Genomic DNA, 20,310 nt, shown 5'->3' with positions numbered 1-20,310 from the left:
CCTTACCGAGCGGTACTGGAGGTCTTGACCTCTGCTGTAAGTAATGTTACGCACGTACATTGCTCTTGTCAACACAAAGTTTGGGAGCTGGAAGGGTTGGGTGAGCTAACATACTATGTCTTAAACGGCTTAGAAGCGAAAAATTAAGGTTCTCTAGCCCAAATACAAAATTGAAGGACTGACCTCAAGTTTCAACGTTTCAACTGTCACCACTGACCGGCAATGGCAATATCTAGTACCCGGTTATTTTACCACCGCACATTGCCGCACTCAGAATTATGTAATTCCCCGTTCTCCGTTCTGCGTCGGAATCTGAAATGTTTACTTGGTATATTGACGGAGTCTTGTTTGTCCAAGATTTTTTGATTTTGGGCGTTGCAAATACACTCTTTTGAATCATCGATTGCATTGTCGATAACAGCTACAAACTGTTTTATTTTTGCTGGAAAAATGCTCGGATAGGTGTAAAGTACCCGCGCACTCAGAATTAATTCTCCGTTCTCCGTTCTGCGTCGGAATCTGAAATGTTTACTTCCATATCTATGCCATATATTGATGGAGTCTTGTTTGGCCAAGACTATTTTGGGCGTTGCAAATAAATCATCGATTGCATTGTCGATAACAGCTACAAATCTGTTTTATTTTTGCTGGAAAAATGCTCGGATAGGTGTAAAGCTTAAGTGTATGTAGAAAAACATTTTGTTTTGGTCGAAAACTACCTTCCCCTGATGAAAGAGTGATAGGTTTGAAGCCGTACATGTTCCTCATCCTACGATGCTATGGGTCTATGTTGGAAGGTCCTATATCCAAGGACTCTATATCCAAGGACTTACAATGTGAGCTATGAAGTGTTTGCAACTTTAACGAAACGATTAAATTAAGGTTCAGTGCTATAGTGTGGAGTCAACGAGTCTACAGTCTTAGTAAAGTTGATTATCAGAATCCTTCAAAGTTCAGACAGCCCTGATCCGATGGAATGTTCGAATTCGAGTACCGGTAAGTCTCATACTATGGATCCGAATAAAATACATCAAAGCTTGACAGATTTTGAAATGATGTAACATACTTTTGCACGGCGCACACTTCTTACGCCCTCTGGCCATGCTTATTTCGGGTCGCCTATCGCAAAGAAGTCGTCGTTAGCGAGCCCTTGGTTCCGAGTTCTTTATTCGGTTCTCTTATAATTGAAATTTATAAGCCAAGTGCGTTTGCTTTTTTGTTCCCAACCACGCCCGCATCTTAACACACTCTTGACGTTCAGGACATAAAATATGGGCTTCTTTTCTGACCTGTCCAACTTTTTCTACGATGCTGGAACTGTGTCTTGGGATGTTATCCTCACGCTCCTCAACCTCGTAGAGAGGAAGCGTCGCATCGGCAATGTCACCCCCGAGGGCTACCCAGGCTACGGAGGGCACTGGCCCGAGTTTAGGCCTCCCCAGGAGACCGACTCCCGCTGCTCCTGCCCCGGACTCAATGCGCTAGCCAACCATGGTGAGTAATTCTGCTCATCTGGGTAATCAGTCCTGGCATGACGGCATGAAAATGTAGGCATCATCTCGCGCACTGGCCGTGGCATATCATTTGTCGACCTTGATCGCCATGTCGCAGGAACCTACAACATCAGTTCTACCTTGTCCTCATTTGTAGCACATTATGCTGCTCGCATGCTCAAGAGAAACTTCGGCAATGATACCCTTGATTTAGAAGAACTTGACGCTCACAATGCTATTGAACATGACGCATCTCTCTTACGTGAGCAATTTGATGAGGTTGTTCTTCTCGGTCGAATAATTTGTCTTCAGGTCTTGATGCTGCCTTCGAACCAAATCAATCGACAAAGCACGTACCTTACATCGAGGAGCTACTTGCGGCAGCTTCCAGTAAGGACAAGGACGGCAACGATGTCGTTATAGTCAAGGATCTCTCTAAGTTGCTCGGCAAGCGTCGTGCAGTGTCGCGTGCAGTGAACAAGGAATTCACGCTTAAAACTTTCCACAAGTTATTTGGTTGCGCAAAGTATTTAATTTCATCATCTGTTTCCAAGCACGATCCTGACTGTCCCGTCAGTGCCTCGCTGTTACTTTCAACCATGGGAGGTCGCGTAGAGGACCTGCGCAGCTTTCTTCTTCATGAACAACTTCCAGAGGGCTGGGAGTCGCGCGTTCGCCAATCTCACGGACTGACCCTGGTAAACTTCAACAAGCTTGCACTGATGATCGAGTCCGGTGTGCGCGAGAAGGATTGGGCGCAAGTGGCACAGGAGGCTGCAGAACACCATGGCACTGTTCCTGTCTAAACTGACTCCAAAGCGACTACTCGGATACTGATGCTCGCCTGAATGTCACGATGTGCTCTCATTTCATGACTTATGCCACCTATGTATTACTGACGACGATCGATTACGACTTTTCATTACCTATTGTCCATTGGACACACATTATTATACTTACTCGTTTCACTCGTTCTTGATTGTGACACAAATTATGCGTTTCGATGATACATACCACCGAATTATAAAAGTATTCAAGAAGGAATCCAACTTGCCTTGTAGCTGTGTGCATTTACACTAGCTTGAGGCCTTGGACAGGGAAACCTGTCTATGAGGCTAGCTGCCGACAGCACCTTGCAGTAGCCACCGTAGACAACAAATATCATTTCCAAGTAGTGCTGGCCAGAGTGGATGAATGTGTAGTACGGTGAGCCTTGCTATAGTAGTAGGGCATGCATTTGAGCAATCTCACAGGTTAAAAGGTGGAGAAGAAGATAGGAATGAAACTACTGGCTGAGGTTGCCGATTGTAAGTCGTCGTAGAGCTCTGCGATGTATCGATTGATATTCCTATTTAGTTTGTTGCGTCTGACTGTGAAATAGTTCCAACTTGTGCATATCATCAATGCATGGGTGGCTACATAGTCTGCAGACACAAGATCCCGGTTCCTTGCCAAGATGTGCTCGTTCGTCGGATTTCCAGTGGCCCGGGTTCCGAGCGGAAGTGACAAGCCAGCGCTAGCTGCAGAGGGGAGAGTTACGGATAGGGTAGTCTATATAACGGTCATCACGTCGGCATAAGAATGACGGAACCTTGATCATGAGTTGAGTCTCCTCCGGGGCCAAGCTTGCCTGGGCTTCCGTTGAGTGGCCGTCCAGAAAAGTGGTTGTTGGGTTACGGTCATTGATCAAAATGACGTTTGATGCCTTTTTCATGTATATCCGGCAACGCGTTTGTGGCAAATAAACTTAAACGCGCCTTTCCCGCTGACCGACCCGCTTTTTGTTCTCCATTTCTTGCACAGCAGTAACAACGGCTTGCTGGCCTCTTGGCGACCTGTTCGGGCCTCTTTGCGCGCTATATAAGGTAGCAGAACCTCTTTTTGGTTCACTTTTCCACTTCCAAGGCTTTACGACAGTGATATCAAAACACGCCAATAAACAATCATAGCGCGTCATTTGACCAGATAGACACGCGAATTCCATGTATGCACCTGCACAATCGCGACATGCGCGTACAATCAGTCCACCACTCTCAGCGAATGCATCGTCTCACACATTCACGGCGACTGCCCAGCAGCAACCAAAGTTAAACGTTGTAACACGTCTTGCTATCGAGGGCAAAGCGAAGCAGGGTCAAGATGGCATTGCCATTAAAATGTATCTCAAGGTATGTGCTGTTCCTCACGCAACTGAACGAATGGGCTTAAGACCATCAATAGCTTTCAATACCTATGGATGCTGTTTCTCCTGGTTCTACATTACCATTATTTCCCGGTAAGCGTTCATTCTCAGTTTTCCCTTCCTCCTATTCACTATCACCATCGAAGAGGGAAACTTGAAGATGCTGGGTTCGGAAGTTCACCCAACCGACAGTAATTCTGCTCCTTACAATTTTTCCTCCACAACCTCTCCACTACTGAATAACACTGCGCGCGCTCTCAATCTACCGGCGCGCTCTCAAAAATCTTATCTATCTGTTTTTGGTCTACCAACGTCTAGCATGAGTCCGACCTCTCGTGCATCCTCTTCTACATCGACATCTCACATTACTATCCCGCCTCTGGACGACAAGTACACTGGTCACATCCTCGTCAGCGGGTACAATATTTCTTACGTCCTGCCCAAGGAATTCCCACCAAGGTTTGGTGAAGACAGTGCGATCAGGGTTTCTGCATTTTCTGCCGCAAAAATGCGACGAAGCTCTGTAGGAGAGCGTAATAACATGCATTTCATGGCTGGCTTAGATCTCTGGGTTCCTTATGTCTGTCGTCCCCCGAAGGCTCCTTTCCTCGTACGTCGTTTTTACTATGGCGTGAATTTTCATCTTACAAGTGCTCCATAAATACAGATATCCATTCCCCTTCCGCGTTGTTTATCTAACAATGTCAAGCTTCGCATTTTCCCTCCAAGCTCTACAACGACATCCTCCTCATTTGCCTCTCTTTCTTCTGCAGAGGAGGATCCCGGCGCATGGGAGCTTACGTCTGAGCCTCACGTCACACGAACCACGACTCGTCCTTCGCGATCAGGGTCCTACGCAGACATGGCGGATGATGAGTCGTCTGACTCTTCCACTTACGCGGACAGAGGCTCTGGCGGTATTGCTATCCTCGGATCATTCCCATCTGCAGACCGTCTTCGTGTTCGTTGGGCAGCACCCATGAAGACCATGGACAGCAAAGATGGCCGGAGACGCGTAGGAGTAAAAGAGGTGAAGGGTGAAATGACATGTCATGTTCTTGGAAAGGACAGCGATCCCGCGAGTGGAAGGGAGGGCATCTTGATGAAACTGGAATACAAGGGAACAGCAAAGGGTGTTTGGTTTCCCGGCGTTGCAACGATGCTTGGTATGGATGTAGGGCTGGAGGCGCGAGGATCCGACGTCATTTGGGCACCGGCAGAAGAGCCGACTTGGACTGTCACAGGAGGTGCAGGCTATACCGGCTTCGATGTCAACCCCCCGTCAACGCCGGTCTCCAGGCAAGCCTCGCTGGATTTTTATCAGTCGCCGCCATTGGAATCGTATCCGAATTCTCGGCTCCAAGCACCTGTTCTAGCAACACGTCACGACTCTACTTCCTCGACCTCATCTTTATTGCGTGCGCCGCTGCCAGGAGAACAGGTGGCAGACTACTCTTTCGAGGGTTCCCCGACTTCTCTGACACCCTCGGGCACTCTGTCATCCATCAGTTCGATGCCTCTGACGTCGGAGGGACGTAGCCGCGCGAACTCAGACGTACAGGACATTCCTCATCCCCCGACATCATTAACCATTCACATTAACATGAATGATATACTCCCCCCATCAAAAAATGTCTTCACATTCAATATCACAGGCACAATCCTCGTCATATCCCGTCCGCGTGCTTTCAACGGGGGTTCAAATTCAAGCCCAGACGGAGAACCAGATCCTATCCCCATAGTCTTGCCTCGATTTTCTGTGCTCGCTGCAGATGCAGAAACAATTGCGACAATCATCCGCAATGAGTGTGAAGCTGCAACAGTGGAGGTTTATAATATATCAGGCGACGTCCGTGATGCACAGACACGCAGGACTGTTCTGCAGCGCGGAGGATTATCGCGTTGTGGATCTGACGGAGGGCGTATTGCTCTACGCTCCATAGCGAGATCGCTTATCCCAACAAGATACTCCATAGCAGATGATACCCTTGAAAATACAAAGCGCCCTCCCAGTCGGCCACGCACGCCGACTGGGATGAACCGTGTAGCAACTGGGGTGTCTCTCCCTCCGATGTTTGGTACCTTCTCGAGAAGAAAAAGGGATGGTCCCCTCATGATCCCCTCCGTCATAGTTGTTGTGACGCCTTTGCGTTTTGATCATGCGACATCTACCAACGTATATGCTGTTCGGATAACTCATCCGGCTCCATATGAAATGGAGACAGATTGGATGGAATTTGGACTCGCACATGCAGACGACGCGTCTCCTGTGGACTGTTCTGTGGAAATCGCGCGCGTGAGCATTGACGGCATGCCTGTCCGTTTTGAAATAAGCTCAGCCACCAAGCACGAGGGGTCAATTGTCGACTTGTCATCCTCTCTGGATAAATTAGGGAGCAAGAATTGGGCCGCCTGGGTCAGGGTGTACGTGGGCGATCTCATTGGGGACGTTCAGATTGACTATTTGGTTAAGACCCCCACCGACGGTCTTCGCAGAGGAAAAGGCAAAGCCAAGGATGATGGGTATGATGGGTACGTGGGCATACTGCTGCCCACATTTACAATGCCTGTTGGCAAACTCGAAATTAACGTGGAAGCCTCAACAGGTAATAGTGATGAATATGCCTATCTTGATGTTTACTCACTCCAGTATTACAGGCCTAGACGCACATTTTCTGCGTTCCAACCTTGCTTACCAACGCGCATCTCAACAGGGCAGCAGATTGGTCCATTACATATTGGAAGAAATGTTCACCCCCACACTTTTCTTGAGGGCCCAGCCGCATGTTCACCGTTTTCACACCAGCATCCGGTTTCTGGGGAAACTCCTTCAATTTTTGATATGGACAGCGCCCGCTCTTCTTGTTCTCATGGTGCTACTTAACCTCGGAGCCGAATTCAGGCATATGAGGCACTCCCTCGATCGGCGTACGCCACATGATGATCTAGTTTGGCGCGATCATCATCTTCAGGCGTCGATCGAGACGGTGTTCATTACTACGACTATCTATGCGCCTCCGCATGCAAAGCCTTCGGTTGGCTACACTACAGCCTCGACAACGCCATCGCCATCATACTCGACGCTAACGTCGGTGATGGAGGGCTCTAGTGCACACACCGCCTTCCAATCCCCGGTTTCCCCGCCTCCATCACATATTTCATCTGGAACAGCTACGGAAAAAGTGACATCCGCACCCACACCGAGTTTATCTCCAGATGAGGACTCGCTTTCTCTTATCGACGTATTACCTTTTCCTTGGCCACTGAAATTAGATTTACCCCCGGTCGCACAACAGACGGTAGACACCGTTCTCCAAGGGTTCGGTGTGATCTGGCATGTGTTTAGGAGAGTATATCATTATCCTTTAGATCCCCCTTGACTATTTATGTAAAGTATTTACTCAGGCCCCGTGAAAGATAACAGAGCGTTTTCATTTCAGTTACTTGGCTACTCGGGCCCCGTGAAAGATAATAATGTCATTTTCATTTCAGCTACTTGGTTATTCGGGCGCGATAGAAGATAACAGAGCGTTTTCATTTCAACTACTGGGCAAATGTTACAGTATTTTTTTATCACAATGGCATGCAAAAGTAGACAATGCTTAATATACACTAACTAGACATGTTGACAAAAGAATCACTGAGCCCAGGGAGATTTGAGAAGGTTGACGAGATGCTTGGCTTCCTCGTGATAATCAAGAGAAGTAATTCTCGATATTCCATAACGGACACGCGTTTGATCCTACACTATTCATTATTTCAAACCTGTAACGAATTGAAAAACACTCACATTGTACGTGTCCTGCTTTGCACGGCAACTGAAGTTGAATGTGACGCCACTGGCCTGGGCCATGAGAGCGTTATACTCTGCTTCGTTGCGCTCCTATCATGTGGTCGTAAACATCAAGAAAAGTTCCGAGAGATTTGTATTGACCTTGATTTCATGAACTTCATCTGCGGTTTTCCCGAAGACGGCCAGACCAGCCTCATTGAAGCCCTGCAACCACGCCTGACCGGACCAATCGGCTACTGCCATTGACATGATGTATCTGATGATCAAAGTAAGGTTTGGGTCTAGAGGACTAAGCCAATGATCATACCGGTATTCCGGTCGCTCAAAAGTTTTGTCGCATTTTTCACACTTCCAACCACTACCTAAATCAACCACTTTTTTGTTGCAACCTTGAGTGGGACAGGCAGGATAAGAGATGTTCTCGCTCTTGATGTGCATAATAGTGGCACGAGTTGAAAAGAACTCTGCCTTGTCGGACATGCCAAGTTGCGACTCTTTGACATCGCTGAGATGCCGCATCTCATTGCGGTTGAAACCACCAAAGGATGCACCAGATGAACCACTGGTGTGCGACTGAAAGTTTTTTTCAGTCCCGATACCATCATACCATCCCCGCAGCAAATGAGCTTCTTCAATATCAGGCGATATTGTCATTATACTTGAGCTAACCATGGAGAGAGTGCGACCTTCGGGGGGTGAGTTCCAATTCGGGTGAACAAAAATAGTTCATACCTCCAAAGTCACCAACTTTAACGCCTTTGAACGCAACGACAGGAAGGTCGTCAGCTGCAAACTGTTCTGCTTGTTTTCCCCACAAGGTCAAGCGAACAGAGTATTGCGACATGTCGACAATGGTCAAATCGCGTTTCGGAATCTTCAACCGAATTGAAACCCCCAGGTAACTGACGAGTGGATCATGACTTACCGTCCTGTTTGTCGCCTTTGATGTGATTTCGCCGAGGGGGCCGACTTCTTTGATGACCCCAATGACATCTGGTAGCAATGGATTACATGTGAGAACTATCGACATAGATTGCAAAGCGCCTACCACAAGTATTATCCCTTTCTAATTTTTCCAACGAAGACAATTCCACGAAGTTATACTTCATCATAGGCACACTGGTGGTCTCAAGGCACTAATAAAACCATGAGTCCAGCATTTCGGGGGTAGTGTGATGATACATACCTCTTCAACTTCGGTGTTCTTCTCCAGACTCAGCTCATAATCGTTCTGAAGATTCGAGAATTTCTTCTTTGCAAGATTCACTCGGGCTTTGGAGATGTAATATACTTTGCCTTCCTCGAACTTCTCGTATAGTTCGTCGACGACTGCATTGAAGCCGGTGCCTCGAATCTCGCCGGATTCGTCCATTAGTGTGACGTTGAAAAGTTTCCCTTCTCCACGCTGATTTGACCAGGTCCTTATATCAGACTTTTGGGTAACTCGAGCTTTAATGGTCCAATTGTTCTGGTAAGGGCTAAGTCCTTCGATGGGGTACACTGACCTGCCCCCTCTGCCGGATGGGCCAGTGCGAGGCTGGGGCTGAATCGGCTTGGCCTGACCAATAGACGAAGAGGTAGCTGGTGAAGTAACGAATGAGGATGTGGCTTCTAGAACAGCTGGCGCAGGAGCGTCTTGAGTGGAAGGAGGGGCAGTAGGAGTCCCGATTTTCTCTTCATTTCGTGATACAACGTGGAGGTCAAGAATGATAATCAATCTAGATGAAATAGTGAAAAGGGGTAAAAAATTATATCAAAAACTGCTCACCTTTTGTCCTGCACAAAATTACAGGCCAGCTTGTCGATGATCACCACAGTATTTTTGTTTATGTCTCCGTTTGCTACGAGATCATTGAGCTGAGTAGCTAACATCGCCTGTACAAAATGGACGCCATCAGAGATAATGATGCGAAACCTGTCGGTGGCGGTCGTCGAGCTAGATGTCGGGGCGACTTTCTTGATGGAAAGCAGCTGCACGGTATGCCCAGAAGCAAGCTGGTCTATCTCTTCCTGAGGAGCCTCGTTGAGACGGCGACAGATTCCTGCTGAAAGTTGAGACATTGTAACAGAGTATATAGAAAGTGAAAACAATCGCGATGAGAGAGAGACGCGCCCCTCAAAGTGTTTGTTGACATTAGTTTGCTAGCGCGTTCATTACGTAATCAGGAACTGCCAGGCCACATGTTGGTTCATTCATTATTGGGCCTTGCACTGTGTTTTTGCCATCACTCAAGCAATCATTGAGTGATGAATCGATGACTCTCCAAGCAAGCGTTCTTTCAAAACTCTGCTACACACTCCCAGCATTTTTCGAGGGAAAATTGCATAGCTAATTAGGCCTGCTCCCGTACTAGGCAGAAGTGGGCTTGCATTTTTCCTTCGGACCGGTATTTAGATATCGCATTAAGCGTTTGTATAAAGCCAGACTACGTCAGTTGTTGTTTGCACAATCGATCGCTTGTCGAAAAGAAGTGTGCTTGCGAATAGGCGAATATCGGTCGGATTCAGATCTCAGGCGAGACGACAATGATGATTTCACAGACTAAGTTAAAAATCATCGCTTGCTTGTCACGGCGCCATGCAGAGAACCGGTGAGAAGGAGATCTTCAAGTTGAGATAGTGTCATATACCTAGGAAAGGATTTCGTTACATTGGAGCAAAAACCACCGCAGTCAGCACGCCAGCAAGAACTTACTGTGACGGGTGAGTCGGATTTGCACAAATCATCCCATCTACATGTACGAGTAAATTAGATGGGAATGCCAATTATCAGATAAAAGCTTGGCTCGTACGAGCTCACGTCGACTTGAACGCAATTTTTAAAGTTATTGTCTCGTCGATTATGTATCCAGCTAGTTGTTCAAGTTGCCGCATGATCATAGTAGCCACGGCCTTGAGATTGCGTTGACCTTTTGATGGTCTCGAACTTCGGTCCTATACGGAGTACGATCGATACGGAAGTCGAAGGAACGATATCGGTGAGCTTCAAGTGGACGGGAAGCGTTCATCAAGGAGAAAACGGGCTATAATTGAAGCTCAGCCATACTAGTGTTAGTCTCTCGAGCTCCGTGTATGTCATTTGGTTACTGTAGTATGCACGGACGAGAAAGACCTTCAAGTTGGCCCATGAGAACATGTGATCATGTGTCTCTTTGTATTTTCTGATCAGAACGTCACAAACATTCGGTGCGAACCTCGAGCGCTTACCGCTTGAACTTCAGCTTCGCGGGACAGAAGTTCTCATTTCGTGTAACATCTTTCTCCCCAGTGCTATCATGATACCCGCCGGTCACCCAAACTTCCTTCCGGGTTTCATCTAGCATCAAGAATCAATCTGTACCTTCCGTGCACAGCGTATCGATATCGCCGTCGTTTCAGCGACTCTGACATGTTCGGTTCCCCACTCTCGCTATCCGGGTCCCGGTGTCCTCGACGTCAAGAACAAAGTCACGGTGCTCTCAGGGCCAACTCAAGGCTCAGATGATGACGATTTTTTCGTCTAATTCGTGATAATAATATGACCTCAGACACAGTACTTCCCCAGGTCTAGGCTGGCGCGATTCGACCTATTCCGGACACATGCTCCGGCTTTCCAATGAACTTTGAAATCAGATGGTCTTGGCGAAACGTTAACCATGCTTTCTAATCCCTTTTCCTTGGTCGAAAATATTGCTTTGTCAAGAAAACTACTACAGCAAGCCATCGACAGACAATGACTGCTTTGCTGCTATTTGTATCGGTATGATAAATATGTGGATCTGGGTAAAGTATTACAGTGTGGGTGAATCGTGTTCAAAACGCGTCTAGGGCTACAAAAAATAACGTATCTCGGTTAATAAATATGGTTTTCGAATATAGTGGGGTTATTATGATAAGGTAAGTGCTTCCCGTCCATGTCATGTCGGTTCATTCCTCATTCAGATCTTTAGAGCAGCCCGTGCGGTAGCATCACGGTTGGACTTCAGCAACAGCGACAACTCATTGCCACCCGTGCCAGTCGAGTGTCCTGTTCGCTTCTGTTGTCGCTCCAACCTCTGCATCATCGCAAATACGGGACATCCGACCGGTATCGCCGTTGATCGTGCCATGGAGACGACATATAAGCATGCGATGCGTATGTGCGAGTCCCGGAACTTTCTGATCGCCGACACAGCTGCGTTATATGACTCCTTCACAGCAGGGGTGCTTTTTGCGAGTTCCCGGAGGGGACGAGAGGAGTTCGCGAGATGGGAAAGATAGTCTCGGTGTGCTCCGGGCATATACCGGCGCATTCTCTCCATGAAACCAAGATCCGATCGTTTATTTGATTCTGAGGGGGCTGGATACCGACGCTGGTTCAGTTTGAAGTCGACATCTAGGAAGATGTCAAGTGCATGCATGACGCTACTTTGGCCAGCTGATGGCCCGCTGAGGTCGAGCGTGGAAGCATCAGGACCGTCTTCAAAAATCCATGTCGGGCTAGATGACCCGCTAGCACTTCCATTGAACCAAGGCCGCACTTGCCAGTAAAATGTGGAGGGGTCTACAAGATCCCGCATGGATAGCAAGGTTTCTTCAACCCGCTTGATAATTGCCACGAGGCGGGTCAGGAGCCGATTGATTTTGCAGACGGACGCGAAGTCGGAAACATTGGGGAGACTGTGGTACTCGTTGATAAGGTGGAGCATCTCTACACCCAGCATCTCAACTTTTGCGTTACCGAACCAGAAATTCCGCTCGTCTTCTGTCCCCGAGAAGAGCTCAACGCCGAAACGCATGTTTTCTATCGTGACAGGAAGTTCTGGGTTTACGAGATCCCAGTTCCATAGGACGGTGTCGGCGAATGTAAGTACCGGCGCCATTCGCAATATGCTTGATACTTCAAGCAACGGAGTCGCCAGAGATCGGGGGATAAGCACCGAACCGGCCGTCTGGTCCGGTATGGAATGAACATAGAAGTGTACAAGAAAGGCGAGGACTTTATGTGCGCGACGCAACAATTGCTTGTCCGTTTTTAGATCATTGATGCTGATCACGGGGAGCTATGTAAAACGTAAGTCATTATTCCACCCTCGCGTAACAGATTTACTGACCTCTCGCATTTGCGATCTCCAAAGTTCACCATCAACTCGGCTCTTGATGTTGTCCTCTGTTATGTTTTCCCCAAGTATCAGTACTTCCTGAGCTCGTGTAAGCGCATCCTCCCATGCGCTGTAAGCTTCGGGAAGCCGTGGGATAGGTTTCTCAGGGAGAAACCCTGTATTCGTTTGAAGATTGACTTCAAAATCTGCAGGAGTTGGTTGTGCACCTGGTGCCTCTTTCCTGCTAAGCAGCTGGACAGAGTTAAGCACAGATAGGACATTGCTGAAGAGATGGGATGGAGATAGTAGATCGATTGGATACATTGCGAGTGGAATGGACAGAGAATGACTCGCAGGCTTGTAATTTATTATGATTCAAGCAGAGGACCCGGACACCTTTTATACATGAACTACCAATGCGTGTCCTCGATTAGATCATATCATCGAGATTCAAGGTTACCTAGTCACAGTGCTTGCACTGATGTGTGTGCATCGGCAGCGCCGATATTGCCCAAACGGCATCACTGGGCGCGTATGCCTCTGTGAGAACTAACGGAGCTTCATGCGAGGCAGGAGTTGACCGAAACTTGCGGGGTGTTGGCACGAAACCCCGATCATTCTCGGTGCCACTCTCAGTCCTGTGAACTCCTTGTAATTCGTTGTCGAGTCTGGCCAATTGGTAAGATCTTACTCAGGAACCTTTGACATTGATCCCATGAGTGTCACCATCTGCTACGATCCTATACAATCCCCTTTGGGTGCATAGCTCCTGAAAGAGGAACACATGCCTTACACGTAAGGCTATTGCCTGTTGGCACGCATCGAGCGCTGACCAGATGTCTTGTTTCCAATGCTGATCTTCACAGCCCGAATCTTCGATCCACCAACTTCCAAGGCACTGTGATGGAGAGATCTAGCAATGCTTGTTTTGTAACTCGAGTCATGCAATGAATGAACCAGTAACCAATGTATTGGTTCCACCAAATTTGAGTGTAGTCAGAACTCCGCGTCCTATCTTCCAAAGTACCTGTATTCTCCGCATAATTTTGTCCGAGTACTCTTTGTTGCTGTGGAGAGTGTGAACAATTTCCGGTAGAACTTAACCATATCGGAATCAGCTCAAGTGAGAGAGAACTTGCTGTGTGAACGCTGGCATTATTACTTGTTCGTTGGGGACAGTCCCAAGCAATCCTCGGAAGCGTATTTCGAGTCACAACAATGCACAGGAAATTTCGAAGGACCTGAAAATAATCTTGAGATATTTTTTCACTTAGCTGTCCTGTGGAGTCTCGCAGCTATCATATCGTGCGACATTGAACACGTATGCCCAGTATATTCAATCTCGGATCGTTTCATCATAATTTTGGGCAACTTGGGTTCGAGTTAGTGTAGTGGCCGTGCGGCATAATAAAAAGCTGCGCGTCGCGCAACGTCAAACATCAATGTTGACCGCACACTTTTCTCCTTAGGGATGGAGTACAAGGTTCAAACAGTCATCGCCCTTGAAAGTCTTAGCTGCAATTCCGGTCCGCCGGGTTGCGCGCGACGTGGTGATAACTGCGCGCGTGCGAAAACATACAGCATGATAAGCAAATTGTGATATCGAGGGATGGTATACTGTGCCGCAACTATTACAATTGCTCTTTCCAGTTAATCACCTCCGAACCTTCATTACCAATGACATCACAACGACGTTTCACTACTTCAACCACTTTCTCTGCAACACCTTGCTTACCCGAGTAAATATTATCAAAATGTGCCAGTAGGTCAGAAAGGGAGATAGGATCTTTTCCGGCATTCGACACGATTTGTAAGATGGCATCTTCATTTGGCAGAGCGAATTTCATCGGATTTTGCTTGCCATTCGTAAGAAAGTCTGGCGGTGTCAAAGTAGGCACGGCGCGGAGATAATCAGAATCTTCCTCAAAAAATCGCTTCACTATCGCATCTGAGACGTTGTTGACTTGATCAGGAGACCAAGTAGGGCGAACTTTCGTTTTGTCAACCAGGACCGCGGTTACTCCTGTAGTGAAATCTGGACTCGCGCCGCTCTGCATTTTCAAAGTCAAACAGATCACATAGCATAATCACCAATTGACTTACACAGTAAGCAGTGGCAATACCCATTTCCATTTGAAGGGCCTGGAGGAGCGTCATTTCCTTCCCGCGTCGGACCGCCTCTAGTGCCACTTTGAGACTAGTAGGACTCCGGATATGTAATGTTTCCAGTGTTTCCGAGGCCCACTTAGCGACTGAGTCATCCGAAGTCGAGGCTAACTTAGTGAGATCCTCCATAATCTCCTCAACTGTATCATGTCGAAATGCCGTATCAAGAGCTTGGCGCGTGCGACCCGTTAATCTTCCAACCGGTTCGTCTTGAAGCCGTTTTGTATGATGACCTTCGATGGTCCTATCGATCATAGCGGAGGTGGGGTCCTCCAAATCAGATAGATGAGTCAATAAGTTGGGCACTGTCCTTGATGACACAAAGTGGGTAGCAAATCCTAATTCACTACCGAAATCGTAAGCCCGCGGCCCTACCGAGAAAAGATATGTCACCACTCACAAGACTTCCCTGCCAACAAGAGTTTCTGAGGTAAGGGCGAGATATGTGCCAATTTCACCGTCGATCCTGGACAAGAAGAAGCTTGCTCCAACATCAGGGCAGTAACCTATCTTAGTTTCTGGCATAGCGAATTTTGTCTTCTCCGTTGCAACACGAAAAGGAGCGCTGATGGCAAGTCCGACCCCCCCGCCCACTGCTGATGTCAGTGCTATGCATGCTGTACAGAGGAAAGCACCAACTTGTGATACCGTCCAAGATGGTTACGTATGGCTTTGGTAACGCAGACAAGATATAGTTCATTTCAAATCTGTAGGATAAGTTATTCAAGCGCTTCGGAGCATCATTCTATGACTCACTCGTCTTTGAAGAATTCTATAGCCTTTGAACGAGTAGTGTCATGCAGTGAATGCTGTAGTACAGCTGTGCGAAGTTGTCAGCAAGTGTCCACATGGATTTGAGCACTGAAACACACTTGCAATATCACCGCCTGCGCAAAATGCACGGCCAATACCCGTCCCGACGACAATCTTGCACAGGTCGGATTTTGACCATTGCTGGAATACAATACAAATGACATTTGTAAGAGCCTGCACTTCCACGTAATGGCATTCTCACCTCTAGTTGAGGTCTCATCAACTTGAGCATGTCACCATTGAGAGCGTTCAGTTTGCTTGCTCGGTTCAAAACATAAGTGCGTGTCGCTCCATTCGACTCAAAGAGCACCGGCTGCATGCGAGGCCCGGTTCACAAGGGATTGGTAAGAATAACATATGCAAAGAACTTACCTGCTCTAGTGGTGTTGCCTGGGTGCTGGTGGACATGTGAGCAACCACTGCACTTGTCCTGGCAAGAGCTGCTGATACACCGTTACGCGACATTCTTGTGAGAGCAGTAGCCAGCATACTCAGAACTAACCAAGTGTTCAACTAAAGGAAACCCTTGGAGAGCCTGCGACCCACGACTTTTCTGGGATTTTCGGAGTACCGTGTAGCCGAAGAGTGGCAGACTGAACCCAAGGCGATGCTTACGTGAGATTAACACAATCGTTCAAGCTGTAGGCTGCTGTATGATGTGACTCGGAAGCACTTTCCACCATCGGACCACTTTGACCGATGTATCATGTGCTTGCTGCGATAGGGTCAAGAATATACCTTCCATCAGGTTATTTCGGCACTGTCAAGTACTTTGGACCAATCGATGGCACCGCTGGTCTTTGGCTTGGTGTCGAATGGGACGACTCAACTCGTGGCAAACACGATGGCATGAAAGATGGGAAACGATATTTTAACTGCCGGTAAGATCAAGGAAATCACGACGATGCTTATCGCTCAGCGACCACAAGAGTGCCTCACAGCGGATCCTTCATTCGCCCTTCTTCCGTTTGCTATGGGTATCCATTTTTGCAAGCATTGAAAAATAAGTATGTAGAAGCTGTGCATGGCACTGCGTCCCAGGAGAAGATTGTTTTGGGCTCTTCAAATGGTGCTATAGAGGTCGAGGCTGTAGACTTGGACAAGATCCGAGGCAAATTTTCAAATCTGGAGCGACTGCGCGAAGTCAGTCTCGACAATGAGATGGTTTCTACCGGGAATAACCCAGGGGAAATCCTGTCAACATGCCCCAGTAAGCTAGTGCGCATCTCTTCAAATATCATGCGATTGATACGATCAAGACGTCCGCGGCCTGGATCTTTCTGCAACACTTGTGTCCAGTTGGGACGTTGTGGCGATGATAACCACCGAACTGCATCAACTCGAGCGGCTAGCGCTCAAGTAGGCCTTGTGTTTTCCTATTTTGATATACTAACGCTACAAATAGTCGCAACCGGCTGACGCCGCCGTCATCTCACTTGCCTGCATCGGCTTGGCTGCGACTCTCAGAGCTCCAGCTGAACGGCACCTGGATTTCATGGGAAGAATTTACAAGCATAGCGATACTCATGCCTCAACTTCGCATGGTGGAACTTGGATACAATGGGCTTATTTCCCTATCACATGCGAAGATCTCTACAGTGCTGGGCCATATCGAGATCCTCAATTTCGATAGTAACAAGCTAGAGGATTGGCAATATATCAGCGAAGCGATGAAGCCGTGTGCCTCGTATGTTTAGTGTTTGCGGGGTTTCCAACAAGCTAATGCGGTACCGCAGATTACAACGACTCATGCTTTCATCTAATGGCATTGAAAGGATTCCTCCTCGGGAATCTCATCTGTCACATTTACAAGGACTCAAAGTCCTCTCTCTTTCCAGTAACAAACTCCATAATTCGCGTGATATTGACCAATTATATGAGTGGTGTCCCAATCTCGAAACGTTGAGCCTTGCCAAAAATCCACTGTCTGAGGGTTAGCGCAAGATTATTGTCTTCTTTGAGGAAACACATACTCATAGTTTGCAGTTAGTGACGTCTCTCGTTCTGCCAGGCAGCAAGTCATAGCAAAGATCCCGTCCTTACGGGTCCTTGACGCAACTGCGGTGAGTACAAGACCGAAGCTGCGGTGCCTAGACTTTAATTTCCTCTGTCATCAAGATCTCGACGAAGGAGCGATCAGATAGTGAATTGTTTTATCTTTCTTTCGTTGCGAAGACCGTGCCTGGGCATGATGAAGACAAACTGAAGGAACACCCGCAGTGGAAGACGCTGTGCATGAGTCAGTGTCTTGGCTCTGCTGAGTCATTATTGTATTCATCAAGCCTTTTGCTATGTACCACAGAACACGGAAGACCTGCCGAGTCAACAGCTGATCGCGACGGTAGACTCGGTCGGTATTTGATCGGTAGGCCTTTGTTGGATGATCGCGTCACCGCCTGTTGAACTATACCCACAGAGGTGAAAGTTCACCAATGCTCTGAGCCTCCTGAAGGCCTCTTCACCCCGGGAATGCAAGGGGGTCTCATCGTATCTACTTCACTGCGCGTGCTTTCTACGATGAAATTAGGGCTTTTCCGGCTCAGATTGATGAAAGCTCTGGGAGCAGGGAAAAATCCAAGGAACCGCCATAATATTTATGTATGGTTGAGAATGGGTGATGACACACTAGCTCTTCTTCAAAACGATGATCAAGAATTAGGATGGTGGGGAATAGAGAATAATTCACATATTGTCGTACACATATCGCGGCAAACTGAATCTTGATTACACTTATATTTATACATAGATGTCCCTAGGGATAGATGTGAGTAAAGTGACACACCTGAAGACGAAAGTCTGCCATATGCAAGACGTCAATCATCGTGCGCTGAAGTGTCACAAATGAAGGACACAATCACATTGGTGGGCAAATTCAGGATAGACGGTCCTAGGTACCGAGGGTAGTAGGCACACCGAGTCTTTTTTTAATTCCGTTACCGTTTCCAAGTTTCCGTGGTTCAACGCCACCAATACGAAAGATGACGCCCACGTTAAATTCTCACGCGCTGCCTTGGACATCCTTCAGCCAATCCTTCAGCTGATGCTTGAAAGTACAGGTTCCACGCCAAATTCGGGACGCCTTCACCTAATCGTTCGACATACGGACCAAGAGGGAAATGACCTCTGTAAGACAAAAAAAACAGTTCTCCGGTTCGACCCAACATACGCCAACGCCAAGCTCGAGGAGACCATGACCATCATAAGAGAGTGGAAAACCAATAACGGATGCGGTGCCCCTCGGCCAAGTGCAAAATATCCAGCGGCTGCCTATATCCTTTAACGCGCCCATCCACCATCGCCATTTGCGTGCCTCATCGCCCTGTCGTCGTACCGATCGTCTTTTTCGTCGCGTCTGCCACCGCGGTCTTCACGTCGCCGGTCATCGTCCCTGCGGCGGTCATAATAATAATCAGGGGCTCTGCGGTCATCATCATAACCTCCCCGTCGGTAATCATCGTACCCTGCAGGTTTTCTCTCATCAAGATCCCTCCGCGGCGGAGGTGGAGACCTGGGGCGACGATCGTCATGATCATTGCGACGAGGAGGCGAGCGAGATCGCTCGCGGCGATAAGATGCACGATCATCCCTGTAGTAACGTTCTTCTTTGTATCGGTCGTCACCTCGAGGACGTTCCTCACGACGATCCTCGCGCCTGTAGTTATCAGGTCCACCGCGCTGAGAGAACAGGTAAGGCACGGCGCAAAACAACCAAGCCATCAAACTCACGGCATCATCGTAGGCAACGCGGACAGGTCTACCGCGCAGGTCTTTACCGTCCAAATCCTTGACGGCACGGTCTGCGTCATCTCGCGATAGATACTCAAGGATACTGAGAGACTGTCAGCCCAGGACAAAACATTAAATTTGAGTCACCCACCCCTGGCCAGGGTTGTCACGATCAATGTCAGCGAACGACACGCTACCCGCCTCGCGTCCGAAATCTTTCAAGTCCTGGGTGAGTGTATGGTCAGGTTCGACGTTGGGTTTGGACAAAGCCGGCGAAAGTGAACATCAACGAAATACTGGTGGTCCTTCCAGGTTCCAAAATGACCAGACGGATCGATCTCCAGAATACAGAAGCGCCATATGCTCCGCAAACACTGCCAATGTTGCGAACCGAAAGAACATCATACCTGCCAGCTTGTGTCACGAGAAATACCGGAAACGATCAGGCGGATACCTGGAGGCCTGCGGGAACGAGCAGCCCTAAACAAAAATGTAACTTGTTAGGAAAAAGGCACAGTATTAACTTGGTGAGTCAAAAAATATACCCGTAGCCACGGTCGCTCTCATAGACATCCCGACGGGGGCGACTTTCTTTGGCGAATTCGACGACAATGCTAAAACAAGAAAAATAAGGATCGATGCAAGCGATGTTGGGGTTGATTAAGATACGAACTTGGCTCCCATGAATGGCTTGCCGTTGAAATGATGTACAGCGTCCTCCGCATCCTATAAAAGTTTGGTATACTGATCACCGTGATACATGGTGGATCCACCTTTGAGCTTTCAAACTCGACAAAACCGAATCCTGATGGAGGTCCAGTGAGTTCCGCATTTGCCGCGCGCCTCTTGTCCGACGAACCGGTCATGACACGACAGTCAATGATACGGCCATAGCCATCGAAAAACTTAGCCACGTCATCAGAACGGGCATCAGGGGGAAGTCCTGTGCGATGCAAACGATGATTAGAATTGTTTATGTCAAGATCTGACAAGAAGAAAATTTCATACTGCCAAGGTACAAGCGTCTTGCCATGGTGGTTGAAAGTGAAAGAGTACAGTTATGGCGGAGATTCAACT

General features: G+C 47.9%; 7 protein-coding genes across 7 annotated transcripts; 3 read left to right on the top strand and 4 right to left on the bottom strand.

Annotated features, from left to right (window-relative positions):
• The first annotated feature begins 1,224 nt into the window (after nucleotides 1-1,224).
• On the top strand, nucleotides 1,225-2,646 carry F5147DRAFT_673453 (Chloroperoxidase). Its single transcript, XM_041435734.1, has 4 exons — nucleotides 1,225-1,494; nucleotides 1,552-1,755; nucleotides 1,806-2,019; nucleotides 2,071-2,646. The coding sequence occupies exons 1-4, from the start codon at nucleotides 1,272-1,274 to the stop codon at nucleotides 2,297-2,299; spliced, it is 870 nt and encodes a 289-aa protein (XP_041297663.1). The 5' UTR covers nucleotides 1,225-1,271; the 3' UTR covers nucleotides 2,300-2,646.
• Nucleotides 2,647-3,256: 610 nt separating this feature from the next.
• Nucleotides 3,257-7,088, top strand: F5147DRAFT_673452 (uncharacterized protein). Its single transcript, XM_041435733.1, has 5 exons — nucleotides 3,257-3,661; nucleotides 3,714-3,768; nucleotides 3,822-4,285; nucleotides 4,343-6,281; nucleotides 6,334-7,088. The coding sequence occupies exons 1-5, from the start codon at nucleotides 3,476-3,478 to the stop codon at nucleotides 7,053-7,055; spliced, it is 3,366 nt and encodes a 1,121-aa protein (XP_041297662.1). The 5' UTR covers nucleotides 3,257-3,475; the 3' UTR covers nucleotides 7,056-7,088.
• A 104-nt stretch (nucleotides 7,089-7,192) lies between these two features.
• Nucleotides 7,193-9,579, bottom strand: F5147DRAFT_673450 (uncharacterized protein). The gene is made up of 9 exons (XM_041435732.1): nucleotides 9,237-9,579; nucleotides 8,655-9,186; nucleotides 8,517-8,604; nucleotides 8,394-8,461; nucleotides 8,201-8,342; nucleotides 7,776-8,154; nucleotides 7,610-7,724; nucleotides 7,466-7,558; nucleotides 7,193-7,417 (listed from the first exon to the last, which is right to left on the bottom strand). Exons 1-9 carry the CDS (start codon nucleotides 9,527-9,529, stop codon nucleotides 7,313-7,315), a joined length of 1,815 nt encoding a protein of 604 aa, XP_041297661.1. The 5' UTR covers nucleotides 9,530-9,579; the 3' UTR covers nucleotides 7,193-7,312.
• A 1,699-nt stretch (nucleotides 9,580-11,278) lies between these two features.
• On the bottom strand, nucleotides 11,279-12,987 carry F5147DRAFT_349065 (Indoleamine 2,3-dioxygenase). The gene is made up of 2 exons (XM_041429329.1): nucleotides 12,541-12,987; nucleotides 11,279-12,489 (listed from the first exon to the last, which is right to left on the bottom strand). Exons 1-2 carry the CDS (start codon nucleotides 12,850-12,852, stop codon nucleotides 11,386-11,388), a joined length of 1,416 nt encoding a protein of 471 aa, XP_041297660.1. The 5' UTR covers nucleotides 12,853-12,987; the 3' UTR covers nucleotides 11,279-11,385.
• Nucleotides 12,988-14,024: 1,037 nt separating this feature from the next.
• F5147DRAFT_673447 (ClpP/crotonase-like domain-containing protein) lies at nucleotides 14,025-16,154 on the bottom strand. The gene is made up of 8 exons (XM_041435731.1): nucleotides 15,880-16,154; nucleotides 15,710-15,820; nucleotides 15,567-15,648; nucleotides 15,451-15,514; nucleotides 15,334-15,401; nucleotides 15,095-15,287; nucleotides 14,632-15,040; nucleotides 14,025-14,579 (listed from the first exon to the last, which is right to left on the bottom strand). Exons 1-8 carry the CDS (start codon nucleotides 15,994-15,996, stop codon nucleotides 14,160-14,162), a joined length of 1,464 nt encoding a protein of 487 aa, XP_041297659.1. The 5' UTR covers nucleotides 15,997-16,154; the 3' UTR covers nucleotides 14,025-14,159.
• Nucleotides 16,155-16,166: 12 nt separating this feature from the next.
• On the top strand, nucleotides 16,167-18,287 carry F5147DRAFT_349037 (uncharacterized protein). Its single transcript, XM_041429328.1, has 8 exons — nucleotides 16,167-16,388; nucleotides 16,437-16,717; nucleotides 16,767-16,866; nucleotides 16,913-17,194; nucleotides 17,244-17,440; nucleotides 17,494-17,570; nucleotides 17,626-17,872; nucleotides 17,924-18,287. Exons 1-8 carry the CDS (start codon nucleotides 16,207-16,209, stop codon nucleotides 18,229-18,231), a joined length of 1,674 nt encoding a protein of 557 aa, XP_041297658.1. The 5' UTR covers nucleotides 16,167-16,206; the 3' UTR covers nucleotides 18,232-18,287.
• Nucleotides 18,288-18,654: 367 nt separating this feature from the next.
• F5147DRAFT_348814 (uncharacterized protein) lies at nucleotides 18,655-20,291 on the bottom strand. The gene is made up of 8 exons (XM_041429327.1): nucleotides 20,242-20,291; nucleotides 20,007-20,176; nucleotides 19,907-19,959; nucleotides 19,779-19,847; nucleotides 19,641-19,713; nucleotides 19,385-19,458; nucleotides 19,234-19,336; nucleotides 18,655-19,182 (listed from the first exon to the last, which is right to left on the bottom strand). Exons 1-8 carry the CDS (start codon nucleotides 20,264-20,266, stop codon nucleotides 18,784-18,786), a joined length of 966 nt encoding a protein of 321 aa, XP_041297657.1. The 5' UTR covers nucleotides 20,267-20,291; the 3' UTR covers nucleotides 18,655-18,783.
• Nucleotides 20,292-20,310: the final 19 nt, after the last annotated feature.

This window comes from Suillus discolor, assembly GCF_016758755.1.
Source record: "Suillus discolor strain FC423 chromosome Unknown F5147scaffold_6, whole genome shotgun sequence".
In the NCBI taxonomy this organism is placed as follows: Eukaryota; Fungi; Basidiomycota; class Agaricomycetes; order Boletales; family Suillaceae; genus Suillus; species Suillus discolor.
Note: the sequence above shows the minus strand (reverse complement) of the source record. Positions and strands in the feature narration are given on the sequence as shown.

Bases quoted from the DNA above. Each gene is read 5' to 3' on its own strand.
- F5147DRAFT_673450 (XM_041435732.1), bottom strand. From the start codon at position 9,529: ATGTCTCAACTTTCAGCAGGAATCTGTCGCCGTCTCAACGAGGCTCCT. The intron at 8,462-8,516 runs GTAGGCGCTTTG...CATTGCTACCAG, and splicing joins AGAAAGGGATAATACTTGTG to ATGTCATTGGGGTCATCAAA. The intron at 7,725-7,775 runs GTATGATCATTG...TTTGATCATCAG, and splicing joins TTTGAGCGACCGGAATACCG to ATACATCATGTCAATGGCAG.
- F5147DRAFT_673452 (XM_041435733.1), top strand. From the start codon at position 3,476: ATGTATGCACCTGCACAATCGCGACATGCGCGTACAATCAGTCCACCA. The intron at 3,769-3,821 runs GTAAGCGTTCAT...TCACCATCGAAG, and splicing joins TACATTACCATTATTTCCCG to AGGGAAACTTGAAGATGCTG. The intron at 4,286-4,342 runs GTACGTCGTTTT...CCATAAATACAG, and splicing joins CCCCGAAGGCTCCTTTCCTC to ATATCCATTCCCCTTCCGCG.
- F5147DRAFT_673453 (XM_041435734.1), top strand. From the start codon at position 1,272: ATGGGCTTCTTTTCTGACCTGTCCAACTTTTTCTACGATGCTGGAACT. The intron at 1,756-1,805 runs GTGAGCAATTTG...ATTTGTCTTCAG, and splicing joins ACATGACGCATCTCTCTTAC to GTCTTGATGCTGCCTTCGAA. The intron at 2,020-2,070 runs GTATTTAATTTC...CTGTCCCGTCAG, and splicing joins AAGTTATTTGGTTGCGCAAA to TGCCTCGCTGTTACTTTCAA.
- F5147DRAFT_348814 (XM_041429327.1), bottom strand. From the start codon at position 20,266: ATGGCAAGACGCTTGTACCTTGGCA. The intron at 19,960-20,006 runs GTGGATCCACCA...AAACTTTTATAG, and splicing joins TCGAGTTTGAAAGCTCAAAG to GATGCGGAGGACGCTGTACA. The intron at 19,183-19,233 runs GTGAGTTTGATG...CTGTTCTCTCAG, and splicing joins GCGTTGCCTACGATGATGCC to CGCGGTGGACCTGATAACTA.
- F5147DRAFT_673447 (XM_041435731.1), bottom strand. From the start codon at position 15,996: ATGCTGGCTACTGCTCTCACAAGAATGTCGCGTAACGGTGTATCAGCA. The intron at 15,402-15,450 runs GTGAGTCATAGA...CTTATCCTACAG, and splicing joins ATAGAATTCTTCAAAGACGA to ATTTGAAATGAACTATATCT. The intron at 15,041-15,094 runs GTGAGTGGTGAC...CGATTTCGGTAG, and splicing joins CTTGTTGGCAGGGAAGTCTT to TGAATTAGGATTTGCTACCC.
- F5147DRAFT_349037 (XM_041429328.1), top strand. From the start codon at position 16,207: ATGTATCATGTGCTTGCTGCGATAGGGTCAAGAATATACCTTCCATCA. The intron at 17,195-17,243 runs GTATGTTTAGTG...GCGGTACCGCAG, and splicing joins GCGATGAAGCCGTGTGCCTC to ATTACAACGACTCATGCTTT. The intron at 17,873-17,923 runs GTAGGCCTTTGT...CTATACCCACAG, and splicing joins ACTCGGTCGGTATTTGATCG to AGGTGAAAGTTCACCAATGC.
- F5147DRAFT_349065 (XM_041429329.1), bottom strand. From the start codon at position 12,852: ATGTATCCAATCGATCTACTATCTCCATCCCATCTCTTCAGCAATGTC. The intron at 12,490-12,540 runs GTCAGTAAATCT...CGTTTTACATAG, and splicing joins GGAGATCGCAAATGCGAGAG to CTCCCCGTGATCAGCATCAA.